Source organism: Schistocerca serialis, chromosome 6 (assembly GCF_023864345.2).
Source record: "Schistocerca serialis cubense isolate TAMUIC-IGC-003099 chromosome 6, iqSchSeri2.2, whole genome shotgun sequence".
Taxonomy (NCBI): Eukaryota; Metazoa; Arthropoda; class Insecta; order Orthoptera; family Acrididae; genus Schistocerca; species Schistocerca serialis.
In genome coordinates this window covers 532,531,638-532,552,313 of record NC_064643.1, presented here as the reverse complement: position 1 = coordinate 532,552,313, position 20,676 = coordinate 532,531,638, and the positions used below count along the sequence as shown (strand labels likewise).

Genomic DNA, 20,676 nt, shown 5'->3' with positions numbered 1-20,676 from the left:
GTCTACGACGTATATGCAGGTTTTTTAGAAAGGATCTTTGTAACTTTGATCACGCATATTTCAGAAATGGGGATAGGTGGAAAGGTGCAATTTGCGGCATAATCTTCACTCACACCAAACGTTTTAAGAGCCGTTCAACAGAACTCAGTGTGCAAGCAGTCTGTAGCACGCAGGATACCTAAGCGATATTCCAGTTGCTCTCATGTCCGGATCTGCAGAAACTGCGAGCTCTCATCAGAGCAGCAGTTCATGCAGGTCCCGCGCCGGGATCTGGTAGGCAGCATCCTTCACAAAGCTCCAAAGAAAAAAAAATGTTTAATAGGACTATGTCTGGAGACCTTGAGGGCCAGAAAGTGGGTTCTTTTCTTCCAATATAGCGACCTTGAAATGTGTCTTCCAAAGCCTTCTTAACGATCGAGATTCAGTGAGGAGGGGCACCATATTGCTGCAGCACGAATGTTAGGTTGCAGTACTTCGACCTGTGGAAACACACACTGTTCCGACATGTCCAGAAAAACAGTCGAGGTTATTGACGCCTGTACAAAGAAAAACAGTCATGAAGCAGACCACACCACACGTTCATGTTTGGACAGTCGCGCACAGTGTCCATGCTAAAGAGGGGCTTCTCCGAGTCCCATATCCTCCCGTTATCCGGACACATTAAAGAAACCGTTTGAAGCGCATGCAGCAAGCACTTGCACTTTGTAGGTAGAAGCTTCAGTCTCCTGTCTAGCGCCCTATGTAGCGTGGTTCGTGGTAGCTACAGTGGTACGGACGCTGGACGGATTGATTTGATTGGGCTCAGGATAAATGCCTGTTGCACCCGTTCCCCATCTGCGTCACTCGTGCTCGGACGCCCAGAACTTGTCCTCTTCTTGACACTTCGGGATTCGTTGAACCTCGTGTAACCGCTGTCTGATGGTCAGGCATGATGGCGCTGTGCTTTATTATGTCCGGAAGTTCCACAGGATTTGGGCGTCAGATTTGGTCTTTATCAACTATTCCACAACTGTGCCATCTGCTCGGGGGGCTATTTTCATCAATAACTACTTTTTTTCCTTTTCTTATTTTTCTTTTGATGACAACTGTTACCAATCCGCCTCCGTGAAATTCACCTTACTGTTCCACATACTACAGCGTTTTCATTAACCTTGATGACTGGTAGCGGATACTTGTCTTACTTGCGGGATGCTGAAGAGCAGTGCGTTTTGATTCTGTGTTTAGGAAAGATGAGAAACAGTTTAACGGTTTTGCGAGAGCATATGGGCTTAAATCGATTCCACCCCCTTGTCGGGAAGGAATCGTAGGGGAACTTGATAATGCATTATCGATTCGACACGAACTGACAACATGATAGTCTAGTCACGTTTGTAATCCCGACCATATATAGAGCTTCGCGAAGTATCTGCTGTTTCTGTCTCATCATGTGTGCGGTACCTGCAGAATTGGAGATACGTTAGTTATCCACGCATCAGACCGCTCACAAGACTGCACAAAGAGCGCGTTGTTGATGGCTCCCACCATGTTTTCATTTGGGGGTAAATATTTTTATCGATAGTCTGTTGCTGTCACGATCTCATGGCTTGAAATATACACGCGGTCTTTTTGTTAGTCTCTCTACTTTTGTATCATATAAGTAATCTCAAAAATCTGGCAGTTCTGTATGTATATTCTAATTTACACATTCAAGTTCGTGATAATTTTGCTGTATTTTACGTGCACTTCATAATAGGTTTTGGGAAAATATTTTTCAAGCATAAGTATTTCCAGACTTTTCTTCAAAAGCAGTGTAAAAAGGAAAAAAAAGATGATAAACTTACTCTGATGAATAATCTTCGTTTATATGGTGACCTTAATTTGCTTACATTAATTTTACCCGTATTAATATTGATTGAGCTCCTTGGCTGTGGACTAAATTACTTGAGGAAATACAACAACCAGACACTTTTGTATAGCTTCATTATGCTAAGACACGATTCGTGCTTTCACCTATCGTCGATAGGTGTAATACATTTATATCTTCTTCAATACGGGGTGTACGTCAAGTCCGGGAACACTTTTAATTATTTATTGACAAGAACTGAACATTGTACAGATGTCATACATATTGCATTTTGAAGAGAAACTCGGAAAGTTTTCAAACATTCGATGTGCGAACCATAAGTGACCCGGCAGACGTCAGTCCGGTTATAGAATTCTTGCCATACCCGTCCCAGCATGGCGTCATCGACTGTGGCAGTCGCTTCCCATATTCTCTCCCGGAGCTCTGCTACATCACGTGGTAGAGGCGGTACGTACACCAGATCTTTAATGCGTCCCCACAGAAAAAAGTCATACCGAGTAAGATCTGGTGATCGGGGAGGCCATTTCATGAAACAGCTCGCTCCGCACCTGAACTAGCCATGTTTGCGGCTAACGAGGACTATCGGCAAATTACCAAACTACGCCGTAGCGGTATACATGGAAAAAAAAACTTTCAGGGTTTCTCTTCAAAAGAACATATTTTTGATATCTGTACAATGTTTGGTTCTTGTGCAATAAATAATTGAAAATGTTCCCGGACGTAATGTACATCCTATAAAGCGCTTTTATCGGCCGCATTTTGATCGCTGTAGCTGCCCTCTGCAAAATAACAATTCGTTTAGCTACCGCGCTTGTCCAGTTTTCTGTTTACGTTTAATTAACAGTTAGGTGCATTTACTTTTGTTCTGTAATTTGTGGCTTCATTGTTTTCCTTCACAGGCACGGCACAAACACTTCTTGTTTCACTGTTGCACTGATATAGCGCAGCGTTCGACATATTGTGTTTGTTTATGTCGGAAATTACAGTTGTTCCCAACCTTTTTTACCTGGTGCCACCGTTTGCAACCCCATATCATCAAGTGCTCCCTATGTTTATTATTTATTTGGTTCTTTCAAAAAAACTTTGACAATAATTTGCAATCCACTCTTTAGTAAAAGAGGGTTGTCAAATGTAGAGTAATACAAAACTATAGTTTTCAAAGGACTTGACAACCGAAATTGAAATGTTTATATGGGCTACTTAAATACCTAATGATGTACTTTTCACTTGAGCAACACATTTCACATCCAAACTTTTTTTTTTTTTTTTTTTCGTGATGAAAGCCACAAGAGAAATTCAGAACATCAGTGAGGTAGCTGAACCTTCCAAATTAGCTAAGCACGTCAAAGGTCACTCTCCATGTTCAGGCGACTGCGGCGATTTGTTCTCACAATGACTATAATCCGTTTAAAATTACTTGGCAGTTGACACTTCACGCGTTTCCTCCAGTCAGAGCTCTCAACGTCACGCCGGAACCGTTCGCCGTGCGAAACTGCCACAGCCATTGGTCAGTTCACTTCCAATTCCTTGTCCGGCATTCTTTCTTGACGTGTTTGGATTCCAAATCATGGGTCTGCCACTTTTGTTACGTATTTCGTAACACATGATAACCGCCAAAAAACCGTAAGCACGCGCGTAAACACACACACACACACACACACACACACAACAATGCTAATGGAAAACGCAAGTTTCGTACACAGCGCTAACCAAACGCTACTGGAACACTTTCGCACAAGACGCGATTCAGCGCCACATATACAGTTAGATCGGCTTACATTAGGTAAACTCCGCACGACATTACGTGAAACCGAATTTTTTAGGGCGCAATTCATCGTTTTGAGTGGATCACTAATGTCATATATATAACATTTTATTTTACGGAGTGATGTGGCACAGCGCAGTGGTTAGCTTATTAACCCCAATTGTAGAAGGATGTAGGTTTGAATTTCGTAGAGTTTTTTGTTTTATTTCTGAACTTAACCAAAAGAGTTCTTTATTATTTTCAGTCACTTTAATTGATTTAAATGCATTTTTTTATTTCTAATCTTTGCCACGTCATTTTTCACCATCGTATTGACTTTTTCATTTACTCTTATTTTTCTTGCTGTCATTCTATTTTCATTTGGAATCTGTCTGCGTCGTCGGTAATCTGCAACATTGTGCCACCCAGGACAGTTCAGCGGTTGGTAACCCGGCAGCACACGTAGCCAGTGTGATATCGCGTAGCCAGTGTGATGTCTTCAGGTAACTAGTGATAGCGAGAAATTACAGTTGCCTATCTAGAAGTCCCTTGAATCGAGGGAATTACGAAAAGTTAGTTAAGGGAGCATCCAGGCGACTCTTCCATTGTTGTATCTTTTCGAAGAAGGCCCTTATGACTTCATTATTGTGGTTTCTCTACCTTGTCCTTTCAAAGTCAGATTATTCAGGGTTTCAAATAAATCTGAAACGTATGCTCAGCTTTCCTTTGACTTAAAATAAACATTTCTACCTCTTGATTTCAATTCGTACAGCCTGCTTGGCACAGAGTCCTTCGAAAGCCACCGGACTTGGTTATGAAAGATTCATGATTGGTGTTCACCATTGAGATCATTACGTAGGACTCGGAAAAATGAATTACGCCTATGATTAATTACACTTATAATCATTTTCAGTGCAGTGTTCAATTCTTCCATTACTTTCTTCTCAACCACAAATCGCCAGTATTCTATTCAGTTACACTCTCGTGCTCTATTGGTAGAATCGCCACACTGCAAGGTAAAAAATGGAGACATTTTCAGTATTTTAACTAGCTGTTTTTTCAAATTCAGGGTCGTTTCTTCGATCCTATATTGCACACTGTTCTTTCAAAGAGGTATCTTATCCATTTTTCACTGACTCTTCTCCAAAAACAATTCTGGTTGCTTTAAAAATGGAAGGTTTGCTTAACGTTCCAGCAGTAATTTAAGAGGTTTTTTTTTAATTAATTTTATTTTTGTTGTTGTCGCTATTACGAGAGAAATTTCATATGTTGCTTCAATAACTTTATCATTTTCCTGCTGAAAGATTCCATTAGTATCCAGTTTCATGCGATTTAAAGAATTTCTTTTCCAACAAAAAACTCTTTTGGTTTTTTTCGTATGCTGGATGAGTTGATGTTAGATGGGATCCCAGATGTACAGGCCTCAGTGAGTAGTCATTGAGGACATGATAACACACAACGCACTGTGGCAGTTGGACATTGTCTATTTCAGTAAACATGATTCCATGCTTAATATATTATTCATATAAGGTCTTCTTTTAATAGACTTTTCACTCAACGTACAAAACCAATAAAAACACTTTTTACTTCTACATAGCACAACCGGCGTAATACTGAGTTGAGATGGCAGGGCGAGGACTGAAAAATGTGCTGTGTCAGCAGTAACTTGGTAACGCGCGAAGCAAAGCTGATGCTGCCAACTCCACATAAAAAAAAAAATACGTTCGCTAAGTATAATAAGAATAGAAAAGCTTAGGCTTGTCTGACCGCATGTTTCCGCTTTCTGGAATCGGCCACGTCCTTTCGAAGAAATCGTCACGGCATTTGCTGTAGCGATTTAGGGAAATCACGGAACATTTAAATTCGGATGGCAGAACGCGGGCCTGAGCCATCGTCCTCTCGAATTGCGCCACCTCTGTCTGTTTCAAGGCTGAAGTCTTCCCCAAAGGCCATTGCAGTTCGTACTAGGACAACTTCTTATTGTTGAAATTTGGCAGCTTGGCTCAGACAGCCATTTCATGTTTTAGTAGTCACATACGTCGTAATAAGTGTTCTTCTCGCCTTGGTGTTATATTTTGTTTGTACAATTTGTATTCATGTCAGGTACACGAATGCACACTTGTAGTCATTATTTTGTATAACTGTGGGGGATATACGCAATAACGAGTGCAGAAGTCATATTAAGCCCGATACGGCTCTAGAACTTGTGATTATCGCACTACGAGACAACGAAACGGCAGAATGCGGTTACGTGGTGATGAATTCCTATCGGAAATAGCTGGATATCACTGACCATCAAGTCATAGATCACGAAAAACGTCCTCGTAATGCATGTGAACTGCGCCGACAACGTTAAGAATTTGTGCAGCGAAGTTTTGGTGTAATAAATCCGTAGGCTTCAGTGGCTCGTTACAGAGCAATTGCCATTCTTGCCCGTTGTTCTCCGGTCATTTAACGATCAAGTGTGTGCCTGGGAGCAACGACGGAAGCTCTGTGACGCATTTTGCTCCCGAGGGAAGGGTTTGGGGCTTATTCCTCTGCTTAGGAAGAATGAAACATGTAGCAAGTAGTATGATGTTTTATTGTTCGCATTATCCCGCTCTCTGAAATAGGAATGTGGAGGAATTAGGACAAGGCACCTCTGGTAATACAACACTTGACTTGTTGCTAAAATGCGAGAACATACGTATGTTATGTTTTCAATTTATGAAAGACGAAGCAATGTTTACGAGTGGCGGCACGTTCAGTAGTCGGTACAGCGAAATGTGGAATGACGCAAATTGGCGTGCTCCCGTGTGTCGAGCGCTTCAACCGAAATTTTTGTCAGATGGTTGGATTGATGTGGAAAAAATACCGTCCTTGACACTGAACAGATGCTACATTAAACGTTAGATGAACGCATCCTCTCGCACTTCTTGTAGGGTGCAACGCTGGTAATTACACTACTGGCAATTAAAATTGCTACACCACGAAGATGACGTGCTACAGACGCGAAATTTAACCGATAGAAAGAAGATTTTGTGATATGCAAATGATTGGCCTTTCAGAGCATTCACACGAGGTGGGCGCCGGTGGCGACACCTACAACGTGCTGACATGAGGAAAGTTTCCAACCGATTTCTCATACACAAACAGCAGTTGACCGGCGTTGCCTGGTGAAACGTTGTTGTGATGCTTCGTGTAAGGAGGAGAATGCGTACCATCACGTTTCCGACTTTGGTAAAGGTCGGATTGTAGCCTATCGCGATTGCAGTTCATCGTATCGCGACACTGCTGCTCGCGTTGGTCGAAATCCAATGACTGTTAGCAGAATATGGAATCGGTGGGTTCAGGCGGGCAATACGGAACGCCGTGCTGGATCCCAACGGCCTCGTATCACTAGCAGTAGAGGTGACAGGGATCTTATCCGCACGGCTGTAACGGATCGTGCAGCCACGTCTCGATCCTTGAGTCAACAGATGGGGACGTTTGCAAGACAACAACCGTCTGCACGAAGAGTTCGACGACGTTTGCAGCAGCATGGACTATCAGCTCGGAGACCATGGCTGCGGTTACCTTGACGCTGTATCACAGACAGAAGCGCCTCTGAAGGTGTACTCAACGACGAACCTAGGTGCACGAATGGCAAAACTTCATTTTTTCGGATGAATCCAGGTTCTGTTTATAGCATGATGATGGTCGCATCCGTGTTTGGTGACATCGCGGTGAACGCACATTGGAATCGTCTATTCGTCATGGCCATACTGGCGTACCACCCGGCGTGATGGTATGGGGTGCCATTGGTTACACGTCTCAGTCACCTCTTGTTCGCATTGACGGCACAGTGAACAGTGGACGATACATTTCAGGTGTGTTACGACCCGTGGCTCTACCCTTCATTCGATCCCTGCGAAACCCTACATTTCAGCAGGATAATGCACGACCGCATGTTGCAGGTGCTGTACGGGCCTTTGTGGATACAGAAAATGTTCGACTGCTGCCCTGGCCAGCACATTCTCCAGATCCCTCTCCAATGGAAACGCCTGGTCAGTGGTGGCCGAGCAACTGGCTCGTCAGAATACGCCAGTCACTACTCTTGATGAACTGTGGTATCGTGTTGAAGCTGCACGGGCAGCTGTACCTGCACACGCCATCGAACCTCTATTTGACTCAATGCCCAGGCGTATCATCACCATTATTACGGCCATAGGTGGTTGTTCGGGGTACTGATTTCTCAGGATCTATGCACCCAAATTGCGTGAAAATGTAATCACATGTCAGTTCTAGTATAATCAGTGAATACCCGTTTATCATCTGCATTTCTTCTTGGCGTAGCAATTGTAATGGCCAGTAGTGTAGTAACCGTAGCCAGTTCCAACTTGAGTGGACGTCGGTACCCGTCATTCACGGCTTAAGCGTTCGCTTTGAGCTAGGGTGTGGGTAATGAAGGAATGATCGAGATGTTTCTATTCGGTATGCGTCTCTGTCACCAGATACGACGCTAATTCACTTCTTCTCGTGGAGGGACATTGTCAGGAGCGTAGATTACAAGGCTCCAGTCGCTACGAGTTGTGATGTGACTGTTAAGATTGTCGCACTCGCCAAAGCTTACGACAGTTTCCATCCTCAGGCGTGAAAGCGTTGCTGTTTCGGTAAGTGGAGTTTCTAGATTCAAGCCATGCTGTGTGTGTGTGTGTGTGTGTGTGTGTGTGTAAGTAAACAGAGCCTTGATGAAATGGTAGAAAGAGCAATAAGGAAAGGTATCCCGTATGTAGAGCGTGTGGGGCAGTCAGTTATGTGATGCTGTACAATCCGTTGGTACACTGGTGAATGACCTTCGCGCAGTTACTTTAAACAAACATTTCTGTCTAATAACAGAACTCATATTGTGCTGAACTGTGACAAAACATAACAATCAGTGCATGTGATGTTGCAGTTATCAGAAGGTAAGGAGTAGTTTGATTGATCTACGAGGGCGCGCTGAAAAGTAATGCATTCGACTTTTTTATGCGAAGACTCTTAAAGTATTTTAAATAAAACAAGTGTTTTTAACATTCTACATCTTTATTCCTCATGTCTACGTATTTGGAGCCCTCTGCCGCCAGAGGGCTCCGAATTGCAGCGTGTAACACGACGGTGTGTAACGCAACTATGCCGGTGCGTGAGCGACAGCCTGTAATAGTGTTTCGAATTCGAAGAGTTCGTCCTTCAGCATGACAATGCCAGACGACACACGAACGCTGCGACATCTGCAACAATCCGACACCTTGGGTTGACTGTCATCGATTATCTTCCATACAGTCCCTATTTGGTCCAATGCGATTTTCATTTGTTTCCAAAACTTAGAGAACGCCTCCGAGAACTTCACTTTGATAGTGATGGAGGGCTGCAAGCAGAGGTGATGTTATGGTTCCGTCAACAAAGTCAAACATTTTACTCTGACGGTGTCAACAAACTGATCTCTCGTTGGGAGATATGTATTCGTCGCCAAGGTGACTATTTTGAGAAATAAATATGTAGACCGGAAGAACCAAGATGTAGAATGTAAGAGTTTTCATATTAAAATTTCGCAGGCACTACTTTTCAGCACGCCCCCTCGTATTTGTAGTATCCAAACCCTTCTTTTACGGTTCAATGGACACTGCGTACATAACAAGTCAGCGTCAGAATACTCGAAGGGAGGAAACCAGATTAGGGTTTAATGTCCCGTCGACGACGAGATCGTTAGAGACGAATCAGGTTATTCGGTAACGAGTCATTGTAGAATATCAACTCCTTGTATTGAGGCGATAGTTCTCTTTGAACGCGTGAAAGACAGGTGATCTTCATGATTCCTTAAAATAAAAAGTAACCCTAAATAGGATTGTATAGTTTTATTCCTTACACTTTTGTCTGTAAGAAGTCATTTTTGTATTCACATCGGACGCCCCCTGTAGTTGCTGCACCAAGTGGAAGAACTCCTTGCAGCCGGAACATTGGTCATCCGCGGGAATTCCCGAATTTCTCGTATTGGACCTGAAACAGAATAATTTTGTGTAAGTCATTTTGAAAATTTTTCTGTTAACATACACAGGATAATTGAAAAATATTAAGTTCTAGCAAAATGGTGACGTGTTGAAATAAATGTCATGCTTTTCGAGCTACCTTTCGAGACAAAAACGGGCACCGAAAATAGACTTTTGCAGATACGCAAACGGCTACGTACGCTGATAGAGAATTCAGTGTAGAGTGCCGGCATCAATCGTAAGGACCGTTGTAAGTTATATTTCCCGCCAGTTTGAGAAATGCTTTATCGAAAAATACGCGGGTAAAGTTTTGGATAACATTTTTTGTAGTTAGGTTAAACACGCTTCTAGTCAGCGATCCGAAGACCGTACAGGAATCGTTTCATAACCAAAAGGAGGTTCTCCTCCATCATCTTGGTGGCCATGGTTGTCCTAAGAGCATCTTTGGCAACTATTGTCGTCTGCTTTTGTGAAAAAGTTCTAACAAGCTGGTCCGATCTCAAGTTCGAACAGTTCCATAATTATCTTAACACCTGAAGGCAAAATAAAGTAGTCATCTGAGAGAATATTTTGAAAAAAGAAAAAAAAGAAAACCAACAAGTAAAATTATGTAGGGATCATACACATCCTGCATAATAATTTCTCAGCATATGCTATCTACGCCTATTCACCACGAATTGCAGCTGTTTGGCGTCCTATAGCTAAACAAACATGCTACACCGCCCTCTTTGTCTGATACCGACAAGTGTGGTAACAGTGGACCTGAAAATTGCCAGTTCGAATCACGGTGATCTCTGATGTAACAACGGCACGACCGGAGAATGTGCCACCACAGAGTGTGCTTTTCATCGTTGGAAAAAGCCAAAAACCGCTAGGAGCCAGGTCTAATGAGTAAGGAACGTGAGAAACCACATCGAAGTTGATTACAAGAAAAAACTCTAGCGTCGTGTTCGGCCAATGCGGCTATGCATTGTATTGGCGGAAGAGCACACGCGCGGTCTTTTCCGGCCTTTTCTCGCAGTTCTAGCACTTGTTCTTCAAATATCTTGGTAGCTCGCGCTTGCCACCTTTGGAACGGAATAACATAATAAGGATTACGCAATCGCTGTCCCAAAACTGCCCACCAGCATTTTTTTCAGAATTCATCCTTACTCAGTATTTTTATTTTATTTTTTCCGATGAACTTTTATGCTTCCACCGAGATGACTGGCCATTCGCTTCAGTATTGAAAAACTGTATCCACATTTCATCCATTTTCACAGTTGTTGAAAAGCAAGTCCCGTTCCTGATACGTGTCAACATCGCCTGGTAAAATTCCACGCGCACAGACTTGAAGTAGTCCACCAGCATATGTAGCAACCCATCCCCCGAGGAAGCTTTCCAAATTTTCAGTTCATCGTGCTTGACTGTGCACAAATTCCATGGAAGCGACCGCTACGGAGGCGGTATCTTTCACGCTCAGTCGACGATCCTCCAAAACAACTGTCTCCACCTGCGTGACATGTCGAGACCAAACCGTTGTGAGGCCGAGATTCTTTTGGTTCGTTGTCGCACGACGTTCACCCTTCTTTGAACTGTCACATCCACGAACGCACTTTCTTCACATTCATGACGCCATCACTACACATCTCACACAATTGGTGACGAATTTGGATGGGTGTCACACAACGCAGGTGGAGAAACGAACGATTAATCGCTGTTCATGTAGTGGAACCATAATCATTTCTGATATCAGAATATCGTCTCACTCTTACCGTTGCCGTTAGTTCTTTGTAGCTGCCAACTGTGTCACGCATATCCAAAGACTGGCCGCTAGTTTTAAGACAGATCGCAAGTTTCTGTCGTGTGACGGTCCTTTAGAAATCGAACGTTCGTTGTACATTTCTGTTGTGCCGTTAAGTGGGGACTGATGAGTGCGTACGGCTCTAGATGCACAGCACATGCGCCCGTGCTATCTAAATGCACAAATGGTCTGGAATGGCTAAGGCGGGGGACGTCTGGGCGCGCTACCTGTTGTGCCGCTACAAGGTCGCGCTCTCGCGATTTTTGTAGCGATCGATAGGTCGCGGGCGGCGAGGAGCCACGCACGCGAGCCCCACGCTGCGACTGTGCGGATTCCACTCTTAACACTGTCCCGCCGCCCTGCACTCTGCCGACAGCGTGTTGAATCATTCGTAAGTTAACGGGCACTGTGTGGTGGGACGCGTATTCACTCTCGATGTGTTTGGAAATCCATACATAAAATCTACCAGATTTTAGTGGTTAGCACACTGGACTCGCATTCGGGAGGACGACGGTTCAATCCCGTCTCCGGCCATCCTGATTTAGATTTTCCGTGATTTTCCTAAATCGTTTCAGGTAAATGCCGGGATGGTTCCTTTGAAAGGGCACGGCCGATTTCCTTCCGAATCCTTCCCTAACCCGAGCTTGCGCTCCGTCTCTAATGACCTCGTTGTCGACGGGACGTTAAACACTAACCACCACCACCATCTACCAGATTTTAACTGAATTTCACCAAAACATATTAGTTTCATATTTACTTAACACAATATAGTTACAGTGACAGTCTTCCGTATAAGCTTTGTTTTTTGAATTTGACGAATTCGCCACAGATATAGTCTGCATCACACTGTAAATCTAGTGTTTCGTTCCCAAATTACGTAGTATCTGTATCTAAGTTTCATGGTTGAGCAACTCCAGCAAAACCAAAACAGTTAAGATAACATTTTCACACGAGAAGAACTTGGAGATAAGCAGTGTCATTAAATGGTTCAAATGGCTCTGAGCACTATGGGACTTAACATCTATGGTCATCAGTCCCCTAGAACTTAGAACTACTTATGCCTAACTAACCTAAGGACAGCACACAACACCCAGCCATCACGAGGCAGAGAAAATCCCTGACCCCGCCGGGAATCGAACCCGGGAACCCGGGCGTGGGAAGCGAGAACGCTACCGCACGACCACGAGATGCGGGCTGTCATTAAATAATTGCCGTCATCAGTACAACTCTGAGCTGAGATACATTATTTTAACTTGTAGGAGCAACATTGTGAAGTGACGCGGAGTGGAATGAATGTACAAAATCTGCCATAGAAGGGCAAATAAACAGTGAATAAGAGTCTTCTGCTACATATTACTAATTACTTTTAACAGTTTGGAGCCCCACCATGCCAAACTTCAAGAAGAGAAACAGAGAATTCAACCTGGCCAGTATAAAGTGTAATCTATACCTCTGTCTTAATCTTGTATATGAAATGTAACAAAAATAACTTTTAGTGGCAATGACATAACAATTTCCTCCGTGTTCATTTTGTGATTTGTACATTGATGTAAGTGGCTAGTAATGAGACCCCAGTGTACAGTGAATACAGAGTCCTTCCTTTCCGGTGCCCTTTGTTCAACCAACGTCGGGTCGTAACTGGTATGATACGTCTGTCTGATTTTGAGGGAACCAGCAGTACCCGTATAAACGCTATTACTGTTATGGGGTCGCCACTCTTAAACGCATTTTAGTGTTACTGCCAACCGCATCTTGACAAAATCACGTCGGTTAAATGTCCAGGCGTAATGTTGCAAAGCGACATGAGCTGAAAAGAATACACAACGTCTGTTGTAGGGAAGGTGAGTGGTTGACTATTGTTTACGGGAAGAATTCAAGAAAATTGTAGCTCATCTGTAAAGGGTACCCCGCACAGAACCCCCGGCGGCATATTCTTGAGTACTGCTCACATATTTGGGATTCCCACCAAGTCGCATTAAAAGAAGATATCGAAGCAATTCAGTGTCGTGCTGCTAAATTTGTTACCAGAAGGTTCGATCAAGACGCATTGATTTGATTTAATCAGGGAGACAAAAGAAAGTAGTGGGAGACCCTGTAATAGGTCTTCGTTAGACACTGTTTCTTCAGATGTTAGTGCCACAAATATTTTGTGTCCATTGGCCTCCAGTGCTTCGCACTGGAAGTTCAAATGTGGTACTGTTTAATCCCCCACATCTCTTAGTCTGTACTTGAGGGCTTTTTTCTCTAGGGCCCAAATTTTACCATCGCCATACTGGTGATTAAAACAGAACCCTGTCCAACAAATGGAGTCTTCGCCCATGTCATAGCCTCTTTATCAGCTTGTTCATTATCACCAATTCCTAAGTGACCACGGACCCACAGGATGTTTACCGTGTTGCTTTCCCCTAACTTCACCAAAGATTCGTGGCATTTTGCGACCCTCTTTAATCTCGTTGCGGGCTTTATAGACGTTTCAGAGCTACTTCGCTGTCCGTCTGACTGTAGACGCTACAGTCTTTCTAGCAAATGCATAGATTCTTCTCCGCACACAGTCTGGTAATGAATGTCTCCGCCTGGAATACCGCTGCCAGCTTCTCTCGTCTAGGTTTTACCCTTTATACTGCTGTCCCAGCACCTTTGTCTGTTTTCGACCCGTCGGTAAAACAGTGTCCCCTTCGGTTCCTTACTTACAAAATCTATATTGAAAGGCTTTTTGAAGCAGCTAGAAGCTATCTGACATTTCCACGACTGGTCATGTTATTAGTGTGGGATTCTGGATATCTTAAACGTTCCCAGTCTTTAACCTGTGCACCCCTACTACTGTCTTCATTGTAACTCCCAAAGCTGTGATGGGGACATGTCCAAGATGGTCTCCATCCCAGCAGTGAGTTTGCTACTAAGCCTAACAGGCTGCACCTTCCAGAGGTCCTTAGCTGCCCCTTTCTGCTCTACTTTATTCCACAATACTGTAGGCCCCATAAATCATCACACGTCTTTTACAGAGGGGTATATGCAGTACATGCTCCTGACCCCAGTTTCTGCCAAAGACCCATCTAGTGCACGTGAGAGCAATCTTGGCTTGGAACTGAGGTCGAGTTAACTGTGGATCCATGGCTACCCCTAGGTATTTCATCACTACCACCACGACTGGTAGAATTTCGTCAGATTTCTTAAGATTCTAGTATATGTGCTGGATACACTTACCGTTAACATTACTAACTACAGTTTTTCTGGAACTAACCATGAGATCCTGTTTCTTACACCAGGTTTGCACAATGTTCAGAGTGCATTGTGCAGTTGTTCTAATGGTACTTGCAAATGTGCGAAGTATTACTGTGACTAAATTGTCTGCACATCCTTGGCAAAAGTAACCTCTACCTAAATCTTTGAAGAGTTCATTCACCACTAGTTTCCACAGCTGCAAGGACAAAACCCCACCTTGCGGGCACGCATTGGTTGTGTCAGTCACCATTGTCACATCCGTCATAGTGACTTCTACTTTCGTCTGCTCTATGTCACCTACATACAGTGGTCTTAATGCCACACTGTTATGCAGCTCCAACTATGGTTTCGAATGTTGTATTGCTAAAAGCCCCCTCATTGTCAAGGAAGACGCAGAGAGCACTTTACTGAAAGTGTAGAGCTTTTCTATCTTTCGAACAAGTTGAAGTGCTTCTTCACATGATTTGCTTGGTTAATATGCGTGTCCGTTTTCCTGTAGAGCAGGGGTGGCCAAGATTCGGCCCGCAGGCCGTGTCCGGGCGCAAGTGTCAAAGCGCTTAGCCTCGCTTCACATCACCCGCCGCCACACGGCGCTGTCTGAGCGCGATGAGGGTCAAGAGGGGAAAACGGCTAACGTGCAGCATTTAAATGGCAGTATAGTCGTACTGCATATGGCGTGGTTTTATATTTCACATTTCTCAACAACATAGATCACAAACAGAACAAGATTTCAATATTAATTAATAATTTATGGCCCACTGAATACATAATATAATTTTTATCTTGTGCAAATTGTCAGCACATGGACAGATGCAGACAATTTCAGAGTTTAGCACTCAAGTTTTCACGTAATCGTGACTTATTTAGTTTCATAATCGAAAGAAGGTCTTTCATACAAATATTTCAATCGAAATACTGTAGCATTTTTGCAGCCTCGTTATGGAGGCTGGAAAATACACCTTAGAAAAGCATTGTAGAGGTCCTGGACAGTTTTAGTGTAAAATGATTTGTAATTAAAACTGGAATTACGTTGCAGATCAATCAGTTACATAGCATATAGACAGGGGGCGCTTTCAACTGAAACGGCAAACGGTCTCAGAAACAGATGTAAGATTGACAGTGTCCTCAAAACCTTTATAAAACTATCGTTCTAATTCTTCGAAGACCACAATGAATTCTTCAAACCTCCTGCTTTCTTTAGCACTGGTGTGTTTAGGAACTGGATTGTGTTTGTCAGATTGTGTGCCTTCTACAACGCGATTTTCTTTTCAAATGCATCCCTGTCAAATCAGAAAGAAATTGTTACTGAGGGCGGTATGCAGCCAAGTCCACTTAAAATGCGGTCTGCAATCCATTCCGGATGCCGTAATTTTCGTTTCCATACCGTTCATAAATTTAACAATAGCGAGATTTAAATCGAAAAATCGTTCCAGGCATGCCGCTTGATTTAAGCAACACACTTTGCTGTAATGTATGAAGTCTCCATACTCTTCGTTCACTTCCATTGAAAATCGTTGCACCAGAAAATGGGATAATGGGTGCGATTCCACAAAGTGCTTCTTGATGTACAGAACAATGAATCCCCTCTGTCGATCGTTGTAATCTTTTGCTCTTTCCTTGTCATCTAAAAGTTTAAATTATTTCTGCATGGTACTATGATGTCGTTTCGTAGCAAATAAGCAGTACCTGTCGCTTGTTTGAATTGAGAATTCTCATCCCTCTCTTCTGACATTCCCATTCATTTTAAAAGATTGTGACGACAGATCGCTAGACTGCCTCTTTTTGTGCAAATAGCCACTGGATCTGTAAACTTTCTTCGTACCACGAACATGTGGCGAAGAGTAAACAGTGCTGATACCACGATACTGCCGAACTCAGAGTTGTGTCGACCGCAAAATGCCTCATCGCAGTGCTAACTTAATGTAGCGCCGGCCGAGTGGCCCAGCGGTTCTAGGCGCTACAGTCTGGAACCGCGCTACTGCTACGGTCGCAGGTACGAATCCTGCCTCGGGCATGGATGTGTGTGATGTCCTTAGGTTAGTTAGGTTTAAGTAGTTCTAAGTTCTAGGGGACTGATGTCCTCAGTGGTTAAGTCCCACAGTGCTCAGAGCCATTTGAACCATTTCTCTGAAATGTCGCCAAGTTCCGGATACTTCCTGAAAGGACTGAGGAAAGCCGAGTGACGGGCTGGGCCTTGGCTCGCACGCTGGCCACACACGCTGCTCGCATGAACTCTGGCGCGCCGTGGCCGGCCCTGCTGTGGATGGAACTCTGGTAACCTCCTTTCCCTTAACGTGCACATTAACCAGTTTTTGTAATGTCTTTAAAAGAAAGGAGGACAGACTGAATGGTCTCATATCCTTAGCCTTGGGATAATCAGTTCTCCCTGCCTTTGGAAAGGAAACAGCCTTCACAGCCTTCCATGCATTAGGGGAGATTCTAGGTTGCTAGATTGCTAGGTTAACCCGAAACAGACTCTATAGGAGCCTGATTGATCCCTCTCCTACTTGTTGCAGTAGAGCCGGAAAAGTTCCACCTGGGCCTGGTGACTTGGAACGATTGAATCGTTCCCTCTGTTCGCTGGATTTTTTTATTTTTTTTTTATTTTTTATTTTTTATTTTTAAGTAGACACATACCCTGACATATTCCCAGTTCTTCCGTTGGTTACCTGCAAACCAACGCCTCACAGAGACTGAAACTTTGTATTGTCTCCCAGAGTGCATTGAGGAAAGTGAGTCTGGAAAAGCGTATCCGATATCCCCTGCAGTGTCCATGTATACCCACCATCCTTCTTCCTTAGTGTGCCTCCTGGATTAGGTGTATTCTAGTGAGGATTTTATGAAGTCTAGCGCAAGCAGCTGTACCTTCCAACTCCTCACAGAATACATTCCAGGATGATTGTTTCGCTTGCTTAATAGCAAGATTGTACTCTTATTTGGCAAGGACCTCCTGATATTTTACCCTTGTCCTCTCCTTCTTGCAGAGTTGAACAGTTTCTCACCCGCTTCCTTTGGAATTGTTCCATAAAAAATGCGTTCTTATTTGTTAACTTCTTTGCGATTGGACAGTTTTCCACATACAAGGTCACAGTGGCAGATGTCGCTTCAACTGCCGTTTCCTCTAAATTTACTGGATTTCTTATCGATGTTTAAACTTCATTGGCGTGAGTTCAGATGTTTCCTTTATGAGTCACAGCTCGTTATCCTAAGATTCTTATAGACCATGGTCTGTTCAGCACCCAATTCAACTCAAAAGTTACGTAATTACTTCGTCCCTCCTTCTGCTTTTAAGTATAGGATCCTTAACACTATTCAAGATCTCGGAATGTTCTCCAAAGGGTATTCAAGCAGTTAATGTCGTTTTGGTACTTCTCCACACTAGGTTATGGGGACTGGCATTGCACCAAAACAGCAGTTGTTCATTCCGCAACACAGTCCTCTTAAGGGAGGTAAGCTGAGGTCAGTACAGACTCCGTCGTACTCCCTTCATCGTGCTGTTTTATCCTGTTGGTCGATAAATCCCCGGAACTGAAGTTTCTATCAGCATGAGTAAAATTCAGTTCTTAACACAAATGCAATTCCGTGTTTTTTTTTTTTTTTTTTTTTTTACTCTGGTGTAAATCAGCTTACCTCCAGTTCCTCCAAGACTTGATACGCTCATGTTGTATAAACAAGGTCCGTGGACCAGGGCCTCATCCACTTCCTGTCTGCCCAGAAAGCGACTCTAGGAGGCAGTTGCCCTCTCACTGAGTTGCAGGTTGCCGTCATTGTCACTTCTGATGTCGTTAACAACTCGGACAGTAATCCGCGAGAACGCTAAATACTGCTGTAGGTTTTGCTTTTGCATTACATCCACCAGAGGGCTTTGACTGTCAGATGCAACCTTCCAGTTAATTATCGTGCAATCTTATATCCATACTTTATGGTTCTGCGCCTGTGCTTTTTCGAACAGGATCTTTGGAGAAAGATCTTTAAGTAGTTTAGGTACCCAGATTGATATTTTCACGGTCGTGAAGACTTCCTCTGTCGTCTTGGCCAGCAACTTTGGCTCATCCCGTGGAGGAACCTTGAGCACCATCTCCTTTAGCCAGTCTCCTGTTCTCATCCTCACACAGATAAAGATTAGAGCACCTTCGTCCAGATAGACCATCCTGGAGTGGAGCCCTTGACTTAGATCTTCCACAGTCCTTTGCAAGATAGCCGATCTGAACTAACTTCCATGTTAACAAGTGAATGACTTTGGTGAATTGCTGCCATCCAAAAAACCGAGACAACAGAACTGTAGGTCTAATTCTTTTTTTCTAGCTCAGCTTTTTCTGGGTCTGGTTATCCTGGGGAGTGGGAGTAATCGTCTCCTCTCCTGTTCTCTTATTCCCTTGGAAATGGGCAGGGTCCATTTACTCACTTCTCTCTGAAGACAGTTTTTTCTCAGAGTTCTGCCGATTTGTTCTTAGGAAGCAATTCTTTGCCTTCCTTTTCTCATAGAAGTTTCCTCTGTGTCTCCAAACAAGGCTTTGATCTCGATCTGGTCCAATTTCTCACTGATGTTTTCCACTTCTTGGACTGGTCTGGTGTTCAGTAACATTTCCATAATACTCGCCTGTATTGTCCAATCTAAAGTGTGACATGATCTATGCTCAGGGGTGCTTGGCAGTTGGAAAGCTGTGTCATGGATGGAGCTTCAGGAATACTGGGCAATAACCCTGAGACACTAGCCTTATAGCAGCATAGGGCTCTACTGGTGATGACCTGATGTATTCCCAATTCCCATGGGACCAAAATGGATAACACATAAACTAATTTACCAACTGTCGGACTTGATGATACTTCGAATAACCAAACATCAGGTGTTGAACTGATAGGAGATTTTTTCCACAATTGGATTTCCCTAATCCAATTCATCTTCACTATTGTGAAACACATCTCATATACTGAACAAATGCTCGTAGCTGTTCAAGGTGTGCAGTTTAGAGCACAGTTTACTAGACATTCTTTTCATGTTATGGAGTATTTATGTTGATTTAAATAAAAGGCATTCTTCTGTCCCTCTCTTTGAGCAATCAGTCACTTGTTTTATGCGAGCTTTTTATCCCGTACATTCCCCATATATTTTGTCTTCCTTTCCACACTTTGCCTTATTCCTTCTCTCTGCACAGACATGTTTTAATCCAACTCAAATTCAGGCTGTTACACAATATGGAACAGTAGAATCTTTACTCATCCATTTGTTCCTCTTCTGCTATCTTTCAGCACTTTTAAATAGCATTACTAATTTTCAGAACTGAAATCACTGTCTGATTTGTTTGAGTAAAGCCTTATGCGGTTCCTATAATAGAGTTTTTGTTGTTGAAGTGTATAAGAGAGATGAAAGAAATCAAGTGATAATAAGGTGACATGTAAAAGTGATAATGCTAGATTTGCGTGGACTACATTACCATATTATTGTTTCAGGCACTGGCAATACGAGCACGGATGGGACATACAAACCATCATTCCTCACAGACCAAGAACTCAAGCACCTTATCTTGGAAGCCGCAGATGGTTTCCTTTTCGTTGTAACTTGTGATACTGGTCGTGTTATTTATGTCTCGGATTCAGTGGCTCCAGTGTTAAATCAACCACAGGTATGTATTTTTGTCTGTATGGGAAGAAATTTGTATTGATTATTTTAATTAGGAGAGCTAGATTGGTTGCCAGTAATTCCTTTATGCAATTGCGTCGAAATAGTGCAATGTTCCATAATTGAGGATTATTTTTTCATTCTAAAAATCCTGTTTTACTAATTTACTCCTAGTTTTAGTATTAAGCTGATTAAATGTAATTTTTTACATCCAAATGATTTTGATTACTTTTTGAGTCTAGTAGTACATTCAATACAAACATGCTATTTTAGCACTTTATGTAGAGAGACAAATTTGTGAAATTCATAAGACTGTCTCATCATGTCTTCTTGTATAAAGATGATACTTAAGTTCTGGAATTTATAAATTCACCATCAAACAGATGCATAACTTTTGGGTTCACTTGTAGAGTATACCAAGTTGGTTATTACCTTGATTCTACTATAAGGCTGTGAAACTTTGACCCTGCCCCTCTGTGA

The 20,676-nt window shown here is 43.0% G+C and overlaps 1 protein-coding gene across 3 annotated transcripts in view; it reads left to right on the top strand.

Moving 5' to 3' along the window:
* Positions 1 to 20,676, top strand: part of LOC126485136 (aryl hydrocarbon receptor nuclear translocator homolog) — a 536,090-nt gene that overhangs the window by 471,124 nt on the left and 44,290 nt on the right. For all 3 annotated transcript variants that reach the window (XM_050108786.1, XM_050108785.1, XM_050108787.1), the window contains one exon: positions 20,028 to 20,200. In XM_050108786.1, the coding sequence (XP_049964743.1) occupies positions 20,028 to 20,200 (173 nt within the window). The remainder of the gene's footprint in view (positions 1 to 20,027; positions 20,201 to 20,676) is intronic.